At 35.2% G+C, this 16463-nt stretch overlaps 1 protein-coding gene and 1 long non-coding RNA gene across 3 annotated transcripts; both read right to left on the bottom strand.

Moving 5' to 3' along the window:
* Positions 1–6345: 6345 nt before the first annotated feature.
* Positions 6346–7397, bottom strand: LOC134281915 (uncharacterized). The gene has a single exon (XM_062764340.1). It carries the CDS (start codon positions 7395–7397, stop codon positions 6393–6395), a length of 1005 nt encoding a protein of 334 aa, XP_062620324.1. The 3' UTR covers positions 6346–6392.
* A 1447-nt stretch (positions 7398–8844) lies between these two features.
* On the bottom strand, positions 8845–15224 carry LOC134281906 (uncharacterized). 2 transcript variants are annotated; one of them, XR_009995190.1, is made up of 4 exons: positions 15138–15224; positions 14098–14151; positions 13693–13803; positions 8845–9208 (listed from the first exon to the last, which is right to left on the bottom strand). It is a non-coding gene; the product is annotated as an uncharacterized LOC134281906 (long non-coding RNA). The 2 variants fall into 2 exon arrangements; XR_009995189.1 differs by having other exon boundaries at positions 13693–13883.
* Between the last annotated feature and the right edge of the window lie 1239 nt (positions 15225–16463).

Here is a 16463-nt window from a genome sequence, read left to right on the forward strand (position 1 = left end):
AGAGGGGGAAGGGTGCAATCGATAAAATATACTGAGTAATCAATAACTTTCTAGTCTTTTGCCTTTTCGATAAAAAAATTAATTTCAACTGGTACAGTGTACTTTTTTGAGATTTTTCCGAGAAGAAATACAACTACACGGGTAAGAACCTTGACTGTATTACAAACTACGAAGGTAGCAATGACACACGCCACTTTCTCAACACTAAAAAAAATGCATTTTAAAACTCCCTATTTGTACAGTCCGGAAGAGAAATCACAATGTTTTAACTAGTTAATTAAAATAAAAAGGAAATAATTATTATAATATTTAAAAAAAATAGTTGAGGTAAAAAAAAAACCAATATCATGTTGAGTGTTACTGCAGTAATCAGTAAAAAAAATGTTTAGAGAAAGGGTATATATGACCTTATGTATATGTACATGTATAATGGGTCCTTCGTTATACAACTAAGTATAAACCTATTTAATTTAATAATTCACACTATGATAGTTTTTATAATAACACATTTACCCTAAAATTCAGAAATTGAATTAGAATGAATTTTTATAATTAAAAATGTGATGCGTTTTTATTGTTTTGTTTTGACTATCGTATAAATAAAATGTTGATTCAAAACTTTCTTACTATTTATTTTCATTTAGGCCTATTTATTATTTTTTTTTTGTACATATAAATAAGTTAATTATGCAATAAAATTAAATTATAGAAATATTAATATTATTTCTATTTGTGTATTTGTACTCAACATTTATAGAAAAAAATTATTTTAGTTGGTTTTATTAAAATTACTAATGCTCCGAACTTCTTAGAATAACGTTGAATTTTTTACACGTCTGGTTGGCCGTACATTTGTTGCCTTGTAAACAGGTAAACAATGAACGATATCGGATATGGGAAGAAATGATAACGTATAAAGTAGATATGGAAATATGCACACACAATGAACGTATTTTAACATGAAAAAATAATTTTACAAAATGTATACTGTGTATATATTTCTTCTGTGAACTGATTTGATGTACAGTAGACGAAGTTCAAGCGATTCGAAGATCAAACTCGATCATCGTTTTCCTTGTGATCCACACATCAACAGATCAATATGTCGATCCCGATAAAATATATTCTTTAATCACAAATATGTTTCTAAAATAGATATGTCTCGAACTTTATGTCGAAAATATACATGAAGCAATCGATAGATGATGCTACCTTCGAAATAAAAAAAATTTAACACATGTCAAAAACGTCGTCGTCTTTCTCCGTACATGCTTGTGACGTCACGCGAGTCAGAAAGTGCTATTTTTCTCAAGGTTTTTTTTAATTTTTTAAAGTGTGTGCGACTTTATGAACAAGATTAATTTTTTGAATGAAGACTTTCTTTGAAAATATCTTTTACGTGTGTAAATATCTTTCTTGTTCAAGGCGTCGCACATACCTAAAATCGCCGATAACGATGCTAAAAATGCCACTTTTAGGTGTTTTCTTGTAAACTTAGTCACTTTAAGCCTTTAATTCTCTGCATATTACATAAATCAACATATCAATTTAACCATAAAAGAAAAGTATAAATTCTAATCTTTCAAAAATTATCAATTTCATTGAGGTTTATTGGCGTTTAAATTGTATAAAAAACGGGGGCCAAACTATAATAGAAACCCTATATTATTAGTTACATAGTCTTTTAGTGACAGGGTATGGGATGATACCTGATTAGTAAATTTCATACCTGGCGAGGCGGAGCCGAGTCAGGTATGAAATTTACTAACCAGGTATCATCCCATACCCTGTCACTAAAAGACTATGTAACGAATTTACCCCACCGATGAAACATTTACGTTTTATCTGTGGTTTATAAATGGTTTTCTCTGCTAAATGCTTCATCGCGCTTATACTGTGCCTATTATGACGTCACGTTTGTGTTTGTGACGTAATACATCGACCGGGTATGGATTTACAACTGACCGGGTATAAGTTATCCACTGCCTTCACGTGACAGACTTCAACCAATCGTAAGCCAGGATTTCACGGAAAAATCAACAGAGGTGGGGTAAAGTTCTTTACACTGCTTTCCCTCACTGTTGAAATATACATGGGATAGAATTTCGGGCAAATGCCAATTAGTGTATCCAATAACTATGGCACGCCAAATTCACAAAATGAGCCAAACATAGTTTCACAGTTGATAAACTAGGTATATCGACTGTAAACTATAGTTTACAAACCGTGAGTTATATAGTTAACAATTCGTTAACTATTATAGTTTTCCTCTGTAAAGCTATGGTTTGGTTTGAACATATTTTATTGCACAAAATATATACAATGGGATTGGGCACAAGTTCTAAAAACTTAAATCGCCCTCTCCCTACGTGAGATATTATAACAGGATGAATTAGAAGTGTTCAACAGTTTGTACAAAATAAATAACAAGTAAATTAAATAAACTCTCATTGTGGACATATATAGACTGCTACATTATTGTTTATACAAATAGTTTTAAAAAAAATAAAGTGTACAATCAGTTAAATCTACCAGAATGCTGAATATAAGAATGTACAATAGAAAATAGATACTCATTTTCAGCAATACTGAGTGATGTATCCCCCCAGAGTAAAGTCTGAATGTCAACAATATGGACTTTATTAAATCTCAAAAACTTATCGAAAAACTCTTTCCTAGCCTCGTTGTAGTTAGGGCACGAGAAAAAATAATGATGTGTATTTTCTACCTTACCGCAGGAACATAATGGACTAGATATTATATTACATCTATAAAGATCAGCGTTTAGCACGCAATTGTGCCGAAGCCGTGTATGCAGTATATTGTTGCGTCTTTTACCAAAATTAAAATATGGCGGAGCTTCTGTTATTTTTTGTTTAATTTTACTTTTGAAAACAGACAAAGAGCTCGAAAGTCTGGTATTTAGCGGTAAGGAATTCCACTCATTTATTACAGTTGGTACAAATGATGATTTGTAGGTTTGCAATTTACATACAGGTATACTATAATTTTGTGAGTTTCTTGTTGTATATGCAGAAGCATTACATCGCATATCAGGTATAATCTCAAATAGGTAATCTGGTACTAAATCATTGTGAATTTTGTACATGGTATTTAATCTTTGGATCTTGCGTCTGTCGCTGAGTGGTTCCCAGCCTGTTTCAAAATACAAAGAGTCTCTAGAGGCAATCATAGTTAGTCCAGTAACAATACGAGCTGCGTGTAGTTGCAATTTCTCTAATTTTTCAGAATCGATGGATAGACAACCACCCCATACAACTGAAGCGTACTCAAGTTGGGGACGGATAAATGAAGTATACATAAGTGAAAGGCTTTTTCGATTTATTTTAAACTTAAGTTTTTTCAAAAGACCTAATTTTTTGTATGGATTAGACAGCAAGATTTCAATGTGTGATGACCAACTTAAGTTGTATGAAAACGTTACCCCTAGATGCTTATGAGTTTGAACATATTCTAATTGGCTTCCTGGAAAAGGAGTTTTGGAAATTCTTTGTTTTTTCTTGTGTTAAAAAATACAACCTTAGTTTTAGAGGGATTAAATTTTAGCAACCATTTTTTAGACCACTCTTCAAGAGATAAAAGATCATTATTCAGATGACCTTCTATAGATTTGACACATTTAGATGCATACTGCAAACTGTTATCATCAGCAAAAAGTCTACAAAAGCTTGACATCTTGTCAGCTACATCGTTCACATAAATTAAAAATAACAATGGACCTAATACAGAGCCTTGTGGAACACCTGCATAAAGGGAATCAGTAGGGGATACCAGGTTTTTGTATATCACTCTTTGCGTTCTATTCTCTAAATAGCTTTTTAACCAACTATACATATCTTTCTTTACACCATACATTTTTAATTTAAATAAGAGTCCTTTGTGCCAAACACGGTCAAAGGCCTTAGATAAGTCACAAAAAATCAAACAGCAGGATTTGCCTTCATCAATGTTTCTAACAATGTTCATATGTTTCTAACAACTGATATACAGTAGAGTGACCAGGTAAGAAACCGGCCTGGTATTTATAAAAAATATTGTTAGAGTGAAAATAGTTGTACAAGTGTTTAAATACAATACGTTCCATCACTTTACTGACACAGCTTAACAATGAAACAGGTCTATAGTTAGATAAAACTGCAGGATCATCTTTTTTAAACAAAGGGATTACATTAGCTAATTTCCATTTTTTTGGAAAAACACAGTCTTTCAATGAACGGTTAAACAATAAGCACAGAGGTTTAACAACAGATAATTTTGTTGATTTTAACATTTTATGGCTAATACAGTCTTCTCCAATGGCTTTATTGACAGGTAATATAGATAAAATATCAATAATTTCTTGTTCACAAATAAAGATATTATCAAAAGCACTATTACACTCAATGTTTTCTTTAGGTAATTCAGTCGTTTCATCATCAACACATGTAATTGAAGCAAAATAAGTGTTGAGTACCTGTATCTTATTTTCATCAGAAAAAGCAAAATTAACATCACCTGATGCAGATGTGTACTGTAAAGGGGGGATGTCTGTGGTTGATTTACTTTTAAAAGTTTCTCTTAGAAGTTTCCAGTAAAGCTTAGAGTTGTTTTTACTTGAATCAATAAGTTGTAATTCAAGAGTATTTTGATAATTTTCAATAGCATGTTTTTTCATGTTATTAAATTTATTTCTTATATGCTTAAAATTATCCCAGTCACTTTGTTTATCACTTTTTTGTGCTTTTCGTCTCAATCTATGTTTTTCCCGATGGGTTTTCCTTAATAGTGAATCAAACCAAGGTTTGTCTTTAGGTCTTATTAATACTGATTTTTCCGGTACACATTCCCTAACGAGATCTAAATATTTGGTTGAAAAATTTTCGGTAGCTTCGTCAGTTGATTCTGCATTACAAATAAGATTTTCCCAGTCAGCATTTTCTATAAGGTTATTAAGTTTTTCTATATTAGCATTTTTGTAATCCCATATTTTCCTAACATAAGGTTGCCTTTTGATGATACTAGATTTTAAAAAAACATAAGTTGCTTTATGATCAGTTAGTGTACTCTCTGTGTTTATCACGCCTGAGTGGAGTGCTACAAGGTCTGAGCTGATCAAAACTGGGTCAATAAGAGTATTCGAAGTGTATGTAGATCGTGTCGGTTCGCTGATTGTGTTTGTCAAGTGATAATTCAGCATGATGTCTTTAATAGGAAGTGTGCGAGTATTGTCAAGGAAATCAACGTTCAAGTCACCTACAATTATAAATTTGTTGGATATATCTGATACTTTTTCAACTGACCATAAAAATTTGTCCCAAAAGGATTTTTCGCTATTGGGTGGACGATATATACAACAAAGGAAAAGATTACAGGTAGGTTCACTTATTTCAATCCAGACGCATTCGATTGACATGGGTTCAAGGTCAATGCGACGAATAGCACGAAAACATGAAGAAACATAGATAATGATACCTCCACCATTAGAATTTCTATCTTTGCGAAAAATTGTATCATAACCTTCAATCATAATGTCACTATTACAAATACTTGAGTCCAAGTGTGTTTCCGTGAAACGTAAAATATCAAAATCCGTGATTAATGCTGTTACATTTTCAATCTTATGTCGTAAACTTCTGATGTTTAAATGAAATATATCCAATGTGACTGTGTATTTGATCATTTGTAGGTCCCGGATTTATTTCAATGTCCCCTGACAAAAGATGCAAGAAAAAAATAATTTGAAACCAAAATTGCAGATGCAAAACGTTTTGAAAAATACCACACATTTTTTGTAGTTTAAACCATTTCTTGCTAGAGTTTATCAAATATAAATGTAGATTTTTGACATCTAAAAAAGTAAAGAACACCTTTTGGATCGTACATCTGCTATTGCAGTAAAAGTTACCAATAGCGGCTCGATATTGCTCGATAGAATTACCTATCTTTGATTAAAATATTGATACATTTTTCTTTAAAAATAGATCGTAAAGCCGCAAGGTATAATTTGTGACAGCAATATCGCAAATTGGGCGGAGCATACATACAAGACTGTGAACACATGAAAATGGAGAAAAACAAACAAAAACAAAATAAAATGGGGGTAAAAAGACAAAAAAATAAAGTACAAAACAAAAATGGAAATCTATGTGATTCAGTCATAAATGACATATGTACAAAAGAACGACCGATCACCATGAACAAAAAGAAACCAAATGACATAATCAAAGGAGAGCAAGTGGGTGAATAGTGCTATATTTACATAAATGTAGTGCTTAATAGCTACATATAATATAATATGATACGTAAATTGATATTTTGATATTTTGTATCCTTGGGATTGTAAGTGGCAGTCTTGATGAATGTCTCACATGTTTTGGTTATTTATAATTCATTTACCCGTTAAGGAGATTTTCAAGATCCTCGAATGAACGTACTTCGTAACGGTGTCCCTTCTTTTCAAAATTAATGAAAATTCTCCCGTCGTAGGTCCAGAAACTATGGACGATTTCTGATTTTTTTGCTTGTATGATTTTAGAAACTAAGGCTTGTCTATACTTGGTCAAGTCTTCCGTCACAAAAATTTTATTGACATTGTTTTTCAATTCTTTTTTTGCGCTGTAAACTCTGTTTTTGACCTTCCAATTTCTAAATCTGCAAATGATTTGAATTTTATTTTGTTTTGGGCTACCAATAGGATGAGATCTATCTATATCATCAGGAGTGATAGTAACACCCATTCCTGCACAGATCTGGATAACTGCGGATTCAGTGTCGAGTGGCTCTCTTTTCCCATCCTCGCCTGGCTCAGGTAACGGGACATTATGGAAGCGTAGAGAAGGTCTGCGACCATACTGCTCTAGGTTGTCTAGCCCATACTCTAAATCATCTACTCTACGTTTTAATTCATCATTACTCTCTTTTAAGGTTTTTATTTCCTCATTTTGCTCTTCTATATCTTTTTGCTGTTCCTTAATTGAACTTAGGATGGGCTGGAGACAACTTTGAACGATAAGTTGGATGTGGGGAGTGATAGCAGATGCAATAAGTGGAGCAAATGCCCCCATGAAAGCCTGACTATGAACGGCCTTAACAATTAGTTCATTTATGGCGGATGTTTGTATCTCCCCGTTGGAGTCAACTATAGCTGTTGAAGAGCCATTACTTTTGTTTGGGTCAGGTGATGAACTTAAGACTGTAGATGTTGGGGTCAAAGGAGAGGATGATGGGATTTTTGATTGACTGGGCTCAAAGTTAGTGGCCATCTCGGCTGACAGATTAGAAATGTCTGGCAAGGATGAGGAAGACGTGATACGTCTTCGAGATGATAAGTGTTCAGTGAAACTTAATTCAGAAGACCTTTTACGTTTGGTGTCCTTGGCACATCTAGAGTCCGACATTGGTTGGTATCGTGAGTAGAGTTCATTGGACCAAACGACACAATTAATTAAAATTTTGTCTATATTTGATGAACAGCTTCAAAATCACTATTATAAGAAACTATGGCATATTATACGATGATAGTTATATAGTTAACAATTCGTTAACTATTATAGTTTTCCTCTGTAAAGCTATATTTAACGGTTGCTAACTATAGTTACAAATGCTGATCTAAGTTTATCTGTCTGTAATAAAGCGTTAACAATAGATTTTGTTGATAAATATAGATTCACGATTGAAAACTATAGTTTATGTAACGATCCCTCCCCCATTTTTCTTGAATCTCATTTTTTTTATCTTGGCATTTTTCTAAAGCATGCATACTTTCAATTCATTCATCAATTCTTGTATGGAATGTTGAAATGTCCAGCGAGAGTTATGTCTTAAATGTTGGTTGACAACTGCTTAAATGTAGCGAAGATCTATGCCATTTTTCTTGTGTTTCGATGTGTTGAATGTCACTCATCGTCTTGCTATTTAATTACACGCTTTTTGTTGGCTTAATTGTACATACGTAATTGTAAAGTTGCGCTGTAATTCAAGATTATCTTAAAGTTACCTTATTTCTTGTGTGATCGATGTTTTATGGTCTTCGAGTACACACGTTTCACTGAAACTTCTGCCGCCGCCATACTTTGTTTACTTGTGTATTTTCCCGTGATGCTTCACGGTGTTCTATTTTTACTGGAGTTATTTCGGCGGAAGATTTGATTGTAAATTCTTTTAAATTAAATGTTAAACAGTGTTAAAAGAGCTTTTAAAAGTGTAACTTTATGTTTTATGAATGTATTTAATTTATTTACGTATTTTAATAATTTTACATACGATGTACGAGAGTGAGATTTCGTTACGGGACGATAGTTATATTTGATTGGCTGATTATTATTTACGGGATGGAATTATTAGTTATGATTGGTTATGAATTATTGCGGGTTTTGTTAATTCTATAAATACCCAGATGCTGAATATCGTTTGCTCTCTCGTTTTCTTTGTGACCTAGAGAAAGGTTGCCAGTTTTATCCAGAGTAATTTAAGGTGTGTACTATTTCAGTATCTGTGTGACTGAAGTACATAATGTGTAATGTTAGGTTAGGCTAAATTAATTATTACTAGTAATTGTACTAGTTTTATTTATAATTACTAGTTGTGAACTAGTTATTTTTATCTTCTTTAGCCCAGTTTAGGAGTTAGGAAATATTTCTGCTGCGTGCTAGTAGTTGAACTAGTAGCGGGAATATTTATTTGTAAATTAATTATAAGTCATTTATAGAGAGCCTTTACGTTTTATTTTGGTCGGGGGAATTTCTATTTAAATCATAAATTTACTGGAAATAGTGCCAGTTGCCCAGTTCTATATCAGTAGTTGTACTGATTTTGGTCTTAGATCTATGTCCCGAGGGTTGAGACTTGTGTGAATTTCAAACATTGTTATTTATTTTCGCTGTTCATGTATTACTGAATAAAATTATAAAACTTTACATCGAAGTTTTTGTTCTCAACACAAGGCAGGCGTTCCGAAGCGTTACAATTTTGGCATCCACGGCGGGATCCGTTTAAGTTTACGGGTCCTGTGATCGAATGATCCGTTTAAGTTTACGGGTCCTGTGATCGAATCATAACAACGCTTTGTCTGTGTTTGAGAAACAAAAATTTTATTAAGCAAACATCGAATAAAAATAAATCACAATGGCAGGTCGTAAAAGTCGACGGAGGCGTCGTGGTCTTCAAGAATCTAGATCTACCTCACGGATTTCGTGCTCCTCCGTAGAAACTGCAAGAGAAAATGAAAGCGAATGTGAATTTCCGTGTGAAGGAGCTGACATGCACAGAACTAAGCCATTTGTTCATTCAAATAAAGAAGCCTCCCAGTCAGCAAATTTACATGACTCAGATACAAGTTTAATGCTTGTGAGTTCTCAGGCAGACGTTGTGAGAGACGGAGAATCTACACTTTTTACTGGAAACTCAGATACAGTGTCTGTAACTGTGAGTTCTACTACAGAGCAGCCACAGACAGCACACAGTGTAGTTACACCTAAAATGAGCCATCTTCACACCTGTGGTCCCACAACTCAGATGCCTTTTGTACCTGTTTGCTCACATTTTGCTGAGAATTTATGTACAGGTTTTCCTAGAGAGCCGACAGCTGTCCCTGGTATGTATATACCTGCAGTCTCCAGTACCGGTACTCTCATGAGCCCCTCCATTACACAGACAGCAAGTCCAGTATCTGGGTTACCTGTGAACTCTCATACACACAGCACTTCTTTGAGTTCATGTACAGGTACAAATTATTACAATACCTTACCTGTAAGCTCATATGCAGTTCCTTATACTGCGAGTTTTCAAGGTCCTGTTTATGGTCATCAAAACCAGAGCGCCCATATGTTTACCCCATTCCCCACAATTACAACATCAGCTCACAGCGTTTGCATGAGAACTCATTTACCTCTAAGTTTGTGTACAGGTTCTGTGCCTGTAAGTTCTTGTACAGGTAATGTACCTGTAAGCTTATGTACATGTACAGGTTCTGTGCCTGTTGGTCTAAGTACAGGTTCTGTACCTGTGAGTTTGTGTACAGGTTCTGTACCTGTGATGCAGAATCGGACCCTCTCTGCTCCCATGAGAAGTGCAAGAGCCTTATCCAGTACGAGTAACGAGCAAACTGCACTTATCCAGCTCACGGAGATGGTAGAGCATTTACAAGAGAAAATTAAACAGCTCTCTGAACAAGACCACCAAAGGACCAACCCTGACAACAGACAATCAGATACGTGTAGTGCATTTCATGAGTGTTTGAGTAGCGACAGAGAAACATCGCAAGAGTCTGACTTTGTGTACCGGAAAAAGGCCAAGCATCACAATGTAAAGATTCCTCTGTACACAGGGAAAGAAGACTGGTCTGTCTGGTTTTGTCGTTTTGAGGAAGTTGCAGACAGATACCACTGGACAACAGATGACAAACTGGACCAATTACTGCCCAGACTACATGAAGATGCAGCTGACTTTGTGTATGGCCAATTATCGAAAGAGTCGAGAAGCAGTTATAAGAGACTTATGAAGGAACTGACCAATCGTTTCCGTGCAATCGAAACCAGTCGAACATATTTGGCAAAATTTAATAATAGAGTTCAGAAGCCTGGTGAGCGAGTCGAGGACTTTGCGGCTGATCTAAAGCGCCTGTATGTCAAAGCCCACCCGGAGCGAGACTCAAAGACTAGAGAGGAAGACTTGCTCAGGAAATTTTTAGATGGTCTGGCTGATACAGAAGCCCAGTTTCATGTGGAATACGTCAAGGACCCCTCAGATATACATGAAGCTGTACGACAGGTTATAAATTATGAAGAAGCAGGTCGGCCTTCAACTAAGAAACATGTCAGAGAGGTGAAGTCGCTGTACAGTGATTCTGAATCAGAAGCCACGCCTAAGACAGTCACTAAAGCCAAGTCGTTGAAAAAGAAAAGTGTCAGAAATATAAAGTACAGCCAAGGAAACAAACAAGGGTCAGGTGGCACTATCGAAGCCTTGCAGAAACAAATCGATGAGATGGCAAAGGTTCTCGACAACCTGACTAAGCAGAGCAACACTGGGACACAGCCAAGTAGGCCTATTATTGGTACATCTCAACCAGACATGTCTACCAGTCAGACAGCTCCTCTGGACAGACCACACAAACGTAGCTGTTTTTACTGCAAAGGTGAAGGTCATTTCATAAGGGACTGCCCAAAGAGAATTAATGACCTGCAAGTCTCAAAGGCACCTTTAAACAGGCATTAGCCGTTCCTGTGGGTCAAGGACCGGCTACAGAAGAAACTGACAGACAGACGAACAGTTTAGACCCACCAACAGACCGACAACCAGATAATTTTGATGAATCAGAAGATTTTTGTTTTATTTCTAATCGAATACCAGATGCAGATGGTGTGTACATAGAGGGAAACGTAAATGGTTTAGATGTCCACATTACAACAGATACTGGTGCATTCAATACTATACTTTCATACAAAGTGTATGAACAACTCAAAGACGTGAACAGACCCAGACTTCAAGGAAAGTCGCACTTGCGAGGAGCTGACGGAAGTACCATTCATGTTTATGGGAAAGGAGTGTTCGAATTGCAACTTGGTTCCTTGGCCCTCAAGAAAATCCTTTTAGTAGCTGATATCCAAGATGAAGTGTTACTTGGAGTGGACATCCTGCAGAATAGTGATATTGGTCAAGCAGATATTCTCCTGAGTAAAGGACTGATAAGGTTCAAAGGTCATGATATTCCATGCATACAACGTGGTGTGCATAAAGATATTACCCTCCATTGTGTGGAGAGGTGTGATATACCTGGGAATACAGAAGTAATAATACCGGCTTTTGTATAGCGTGAATGTGAGGTTGATGTTGAAGAGGACCTTATGTTTGTGCCAAGTGGAGATCTTATGGAGACCTCCTTACTGTTAGCCCCAGCAGTTCTGAACATCAGAGGGAAACTGAGTGTACCCCTGAGAGTTATGAACCCTTTTGATGAAGGAAAAACACTTTATCCAGACACAGTGGTGGGTACTGTTGAAGGATATGGGGGAATAGTAGATGTAATTGGACCGGTTTATAGTGACCTAAGAAGCCTTTGTCGATCTACTGAATTCTCGCCTGGAGAGGCATGTGAGGTTCCAGATCATTTGCGTGAGCTTTATGAAGGCTCTTCCCAGTCCTTAAATAAGTCAGAAAAAGAAGCTTTTCGGAAATTCTTGCTCGACCATCAGGATGCATTTTCAAAAGATGAATGGGACCTAGGACAAACCAATTTAGTTGAACATGAGATTAATACTGGTGACAGTAAACCTGTAAAACAGCCACCTCGTAGAGTTCCAATAGCACTAGCCAATGAGGAGAGAGATGCCATTCTGAACCTTAGAGAGAGGGGCATAATACAACCTTCTACATCACCTTGGTCCTCTCCACTGGTCTTAGCTAAAAAGAAAAATGGAAAAATAAGGGTCTGTGTAGATTATCGAGCTGTAAATAATTTAACAGTTAAGGATGCATTCCCACTCCCACGAATTCAAGACTGTCTAGATTCCGTTGCAGGAGCTTCAATGTTTTCCACTCTGGATTTGACAGCTGGGTATCACCAAGTCAGAGTCAAGGCTGAAGATATACCAAAAACAGCATTTGTTACAAAATATGGTCATTTCGAGTATAAAACCATGCCTTTTGGATTGACTAATGCACCAGGTACATTCCAGAGACTTATGGAGATGGCATTAAATGGCCTCCAGTGGGACATTTGTCTTATTTATTTGGACGATGTAGTGATATTTAGCAGAAATTTTGATGAACACATGTCCAGACTTAGCCAGGTGGTTCAAAGAATAACAGATGCAGGTTTAAAATTGAAACCTGAGAAATGTAGCCTTTTTCAAGATGAAGTTATTTTTCTTGGACATAAAGTCACTAAAGATGGAGTCTTACCAGATAAGCAGAATGTAGAGAAAATTTTGAATTGGACCAGACCAAATAATGTTACTGAAGTACGACAATTCCTTGGAACTGCCTCTTACTACAGGAGATTTATAAAAGGGTTTTCGGTGATAGCTAAACCTCTTACTGAACTTACACAAAAGAACCATTCTTTCCGCTGGACAGACTTATGCGAGAAAGCATTTCTGCAACTAAAGAAGATCCTTACTGGGCCCGATATAATGGGATATCCTGACCCAAACCAAGGCCATTTTATTCTTGACACAGATGCCTGTGATGTAGGCATTGGTGCTGTATTGAGCCAAGTACAAGATGGACGTGAGAAAGTGTTAGCCTATGGGAGTCGAACCCTAAACCATGCTGAAAGGAACTATTGTGTAACTGATAAAGAGCTCCTAGCTGTTCGTTATTTCGTGGAATACTTCAAACAATATCTTTTGGGACAAAGATTTATCCTTAGGACTGATCACCAAGCATTAGTCTGGCTATATAAACTGAAAGAACCTAAAGGAAGAGTGGCTCGCTGGATTGAAATATTGTCAGCCTACAATTTTGAAATTGAGTATAGGCCTGGTACACAGCATGGTAATGCCGACGGTCTATCAAGATGTCCGAACCCAGCCGACTGTAGCTGCTCAGAAGGTGACAGTTTAGAAAGCCTGAAATGTGGACCTTGTATTAAGTGCAGAAAGAGAGCTGAGACTATGGAAACTCAAGAAAACCTTAATCAGGGGGGTGCTATTCGTGTGATGACAAGAAAGCATGACAGCTCTAAAAATTTACCTGAAGGGACACAATGGATGTCAAAGTACAACTCATCAAGTCTACAATGTCTCCAGATGGAAGATAATGGTATTGGTCCAGTGCTTAAGTGGAAACTGGCAGGAAGTAAACCTACAAAAGAGGAAGTGGTCAAATACTCTCCAGCAACCAGACGTTCCGTTCCGCAGCAGGAGACAGCATAGGATGTGATTCTAGGACAAAATTAAATTGGTAATTTTGAGTAATAAGTATAAGTAAGTTAAGAAAGTATTCATTTCATGCATTGTCAATATTTGTTGTAAATTTGGAGATAAGGTTGGGAATGAGATTGATTTGTGGACTTTATGTGTAATTTTTTTTTTTTTTTTTGATATTTCAAGCATTAAGTCTGATGATAATGAGATTCATTTCTGTAATATTATTTACCTTTGATATTTTTGCTTGCTGAGACCTTAGTGTCCATTTCTCTTTTCTGTGATCCTGTGAATGAAAATAAGAAAGATTATACATTATTAGTTATACTTATAGAACTTAAGTGTTTAAAGTATTAGCATTAGTGTTATCAGGACGCTGTATATTTGCAAGTATTTATGATGAATTTAACAGAGAGGCTGCTAATATCTTGTACATCCATTGTTTTTGTAAGATAAACTCATTCTTTAAATGGCAGTTAATGAATATTAATTGAATTATTATCATTCATGTACATTTTAACTTACTTACCTTATCACACTGTATACAATGCTCTGCTCATTTGTCTTCAAGATTATGGTGAATTCCATGTTTTGATTTGGCATTTTGTGTTTATGTATAAAGTTTCTATCATATTGATTTGTGATATGCATGAAGGCTGGCATTGTAATTTTATATTCTGTAAAATTTCTATGATTTTTTATTTCTTCATCACTACTACAAATGTGAATTTTTGAGAAGTTGACAAAAATTTTATGAGGTAATTTTTGTGAAGTACAGCATTTATTTGGAGTAGTCTCCCTTGTGTGTATTGATTAGCTGTACTGTTCATGGAAGTTAAGTATATGTGTATCGAGTGTATAATAGTAGTAACATGTCATTAATTATCTTAATTAATTGTTGTATTTGAATTTTATTGTTTGTATTTTGAGTCCAAAGGGACTTGGACTCTTAGAGAGGGGCAAAATGTAACGATCCCTCCCCCATTTTTCTTGAATCTCATTTTTTTTATCTTGGCATTTTTCTAAAGCATGCATACTTTCAATTCATTCATCAATTCTTGTATGGAATGTTGAAATGTCCAGCGAGAGTTATGTCTTAAATGTTGGTTGACAACTGCTTAAATGTAGCGAAGATCTATGCCATTTTTCTTGTGTTTCGATGTGTTGAATGTCAGACTTCGTCTTGTTATTTAATTACACGCTTTTTGTTGGCTTAATTGTTCATACGTAATTGTAGAGTTGCGCTGTAATTCAGGATTATCTTAAAGTTACCTTATTTCTTGTGTGATCGATGTTTTATGGTCTTCGAGTACACACGTTTCACTGAAACTTCTGCCGCCGCCATACTTTGTTTACTTGTGTATTTTCCCGTGATGCTTCACGGTGTTCTATTTTTACTGGAGTTATTTCGGCGGAAGATTTGATTGTAAATTCTTTTAAATTAAATGTTAAACAGTGTTAAAAGAGCTTTTAAAAGTGTAACTTTATGTTTTATGAATGTATTTAATTTATTTACGTATTTTAATAATTTTACATACGATGTACGAGAGTGAGATTTCGTTACGGGACGATAGTTATATTTGATTGGCTGATTATTATTTACGGGATGGAATTATTAGTTATGATTGGTTATGAATTATTGCGGGTTTTGTTAATTCTATAAATACCCAGATGCTGAATATCGTTTGCTCTCTCGTTTTCTTTGTGACCTAGAGAAAGGTTGCCAGTTTTATCCAGAGTAATTTAAGGTGTGTACTATTTCAGTATCTGTGTGACTGAAGTACATAATGTGTAATGTTAGGTTAGGCTAAATTAATTATTACTAGTAATTGTACTAGTTTTATTTATAATTACTAGTTGTGAACTAGTTATTTTTATCTTCTTTAGCCCAGTTTAGGAGTTAGGAAATATTTCTGCTGCGTGCTAGTAGTTGAACTAGTAGCGGGAATATTTATTTGTAAATTAATTATAAGTCATTTATAGAGAGCCTTTACGTTTTATTTTGGTCGGGGGAATTTCTATTTAAATCATAAATTTACTGGAAATAGTGCCAGTTGCCCAGTTCTATATCAGTAGTTGTACTGATTTTGGTCTTAGATCTATGTCCCGAGGGTTGAGACTTGTGTGAATTTCAAACATTGTTATTTATTTTCGCTGTTCATGTATTACTGAATAAAATTATAAAACTTTACATCGAAGTTTTTGTTCTCAACACAAGGCAGGCGTTCCGAAGCGTTACATTTACAATCGTAAACTATAGTTATGAGTTGTTAATCATAGTTTCACAAATCGTGAAACTATACTTATCAGATTGTTAGCCATAATTAAGAGTTGTACACCATAGTTTACAAATCGTGAAAATGTATTTATCAGATAATCTATGTTTTGCAATCTCGAATGATTGTTTTCGGTGTTACGTATAGTTTTCGGTTATGAAACATAGATTATTGCGTTAACTACGGTTTACAGATGTAAAATGTAGATTAACGTTGTTAACTATAGTTTACAGTCCGTAAACTATAGTTTACAACCGATAAACCTAGTTTAATTATTGACTGTGAAATTATGTTTGGCTCATTTTTGTGAATTTGACGTGCC

Source organism: Saccostrea cucullata, unplaced genomic scaffold, assembly GCF_032062105.1.
Source record: "Saccostrea cucullata isolate Sc308-1 unplaced genomic scaffold, CSIRO_AGI_Scuc_v1 ctg616, whole genome shotgun sequence".
In the NCBI taxonomy this organism is placed as follows: domain Eukaryota; kingdom Metazoa; phylum Mollusca; class Bivalvia; order Ostreida; family Ostreidae; genus Saccostrea; species Saccostrea cuccullata.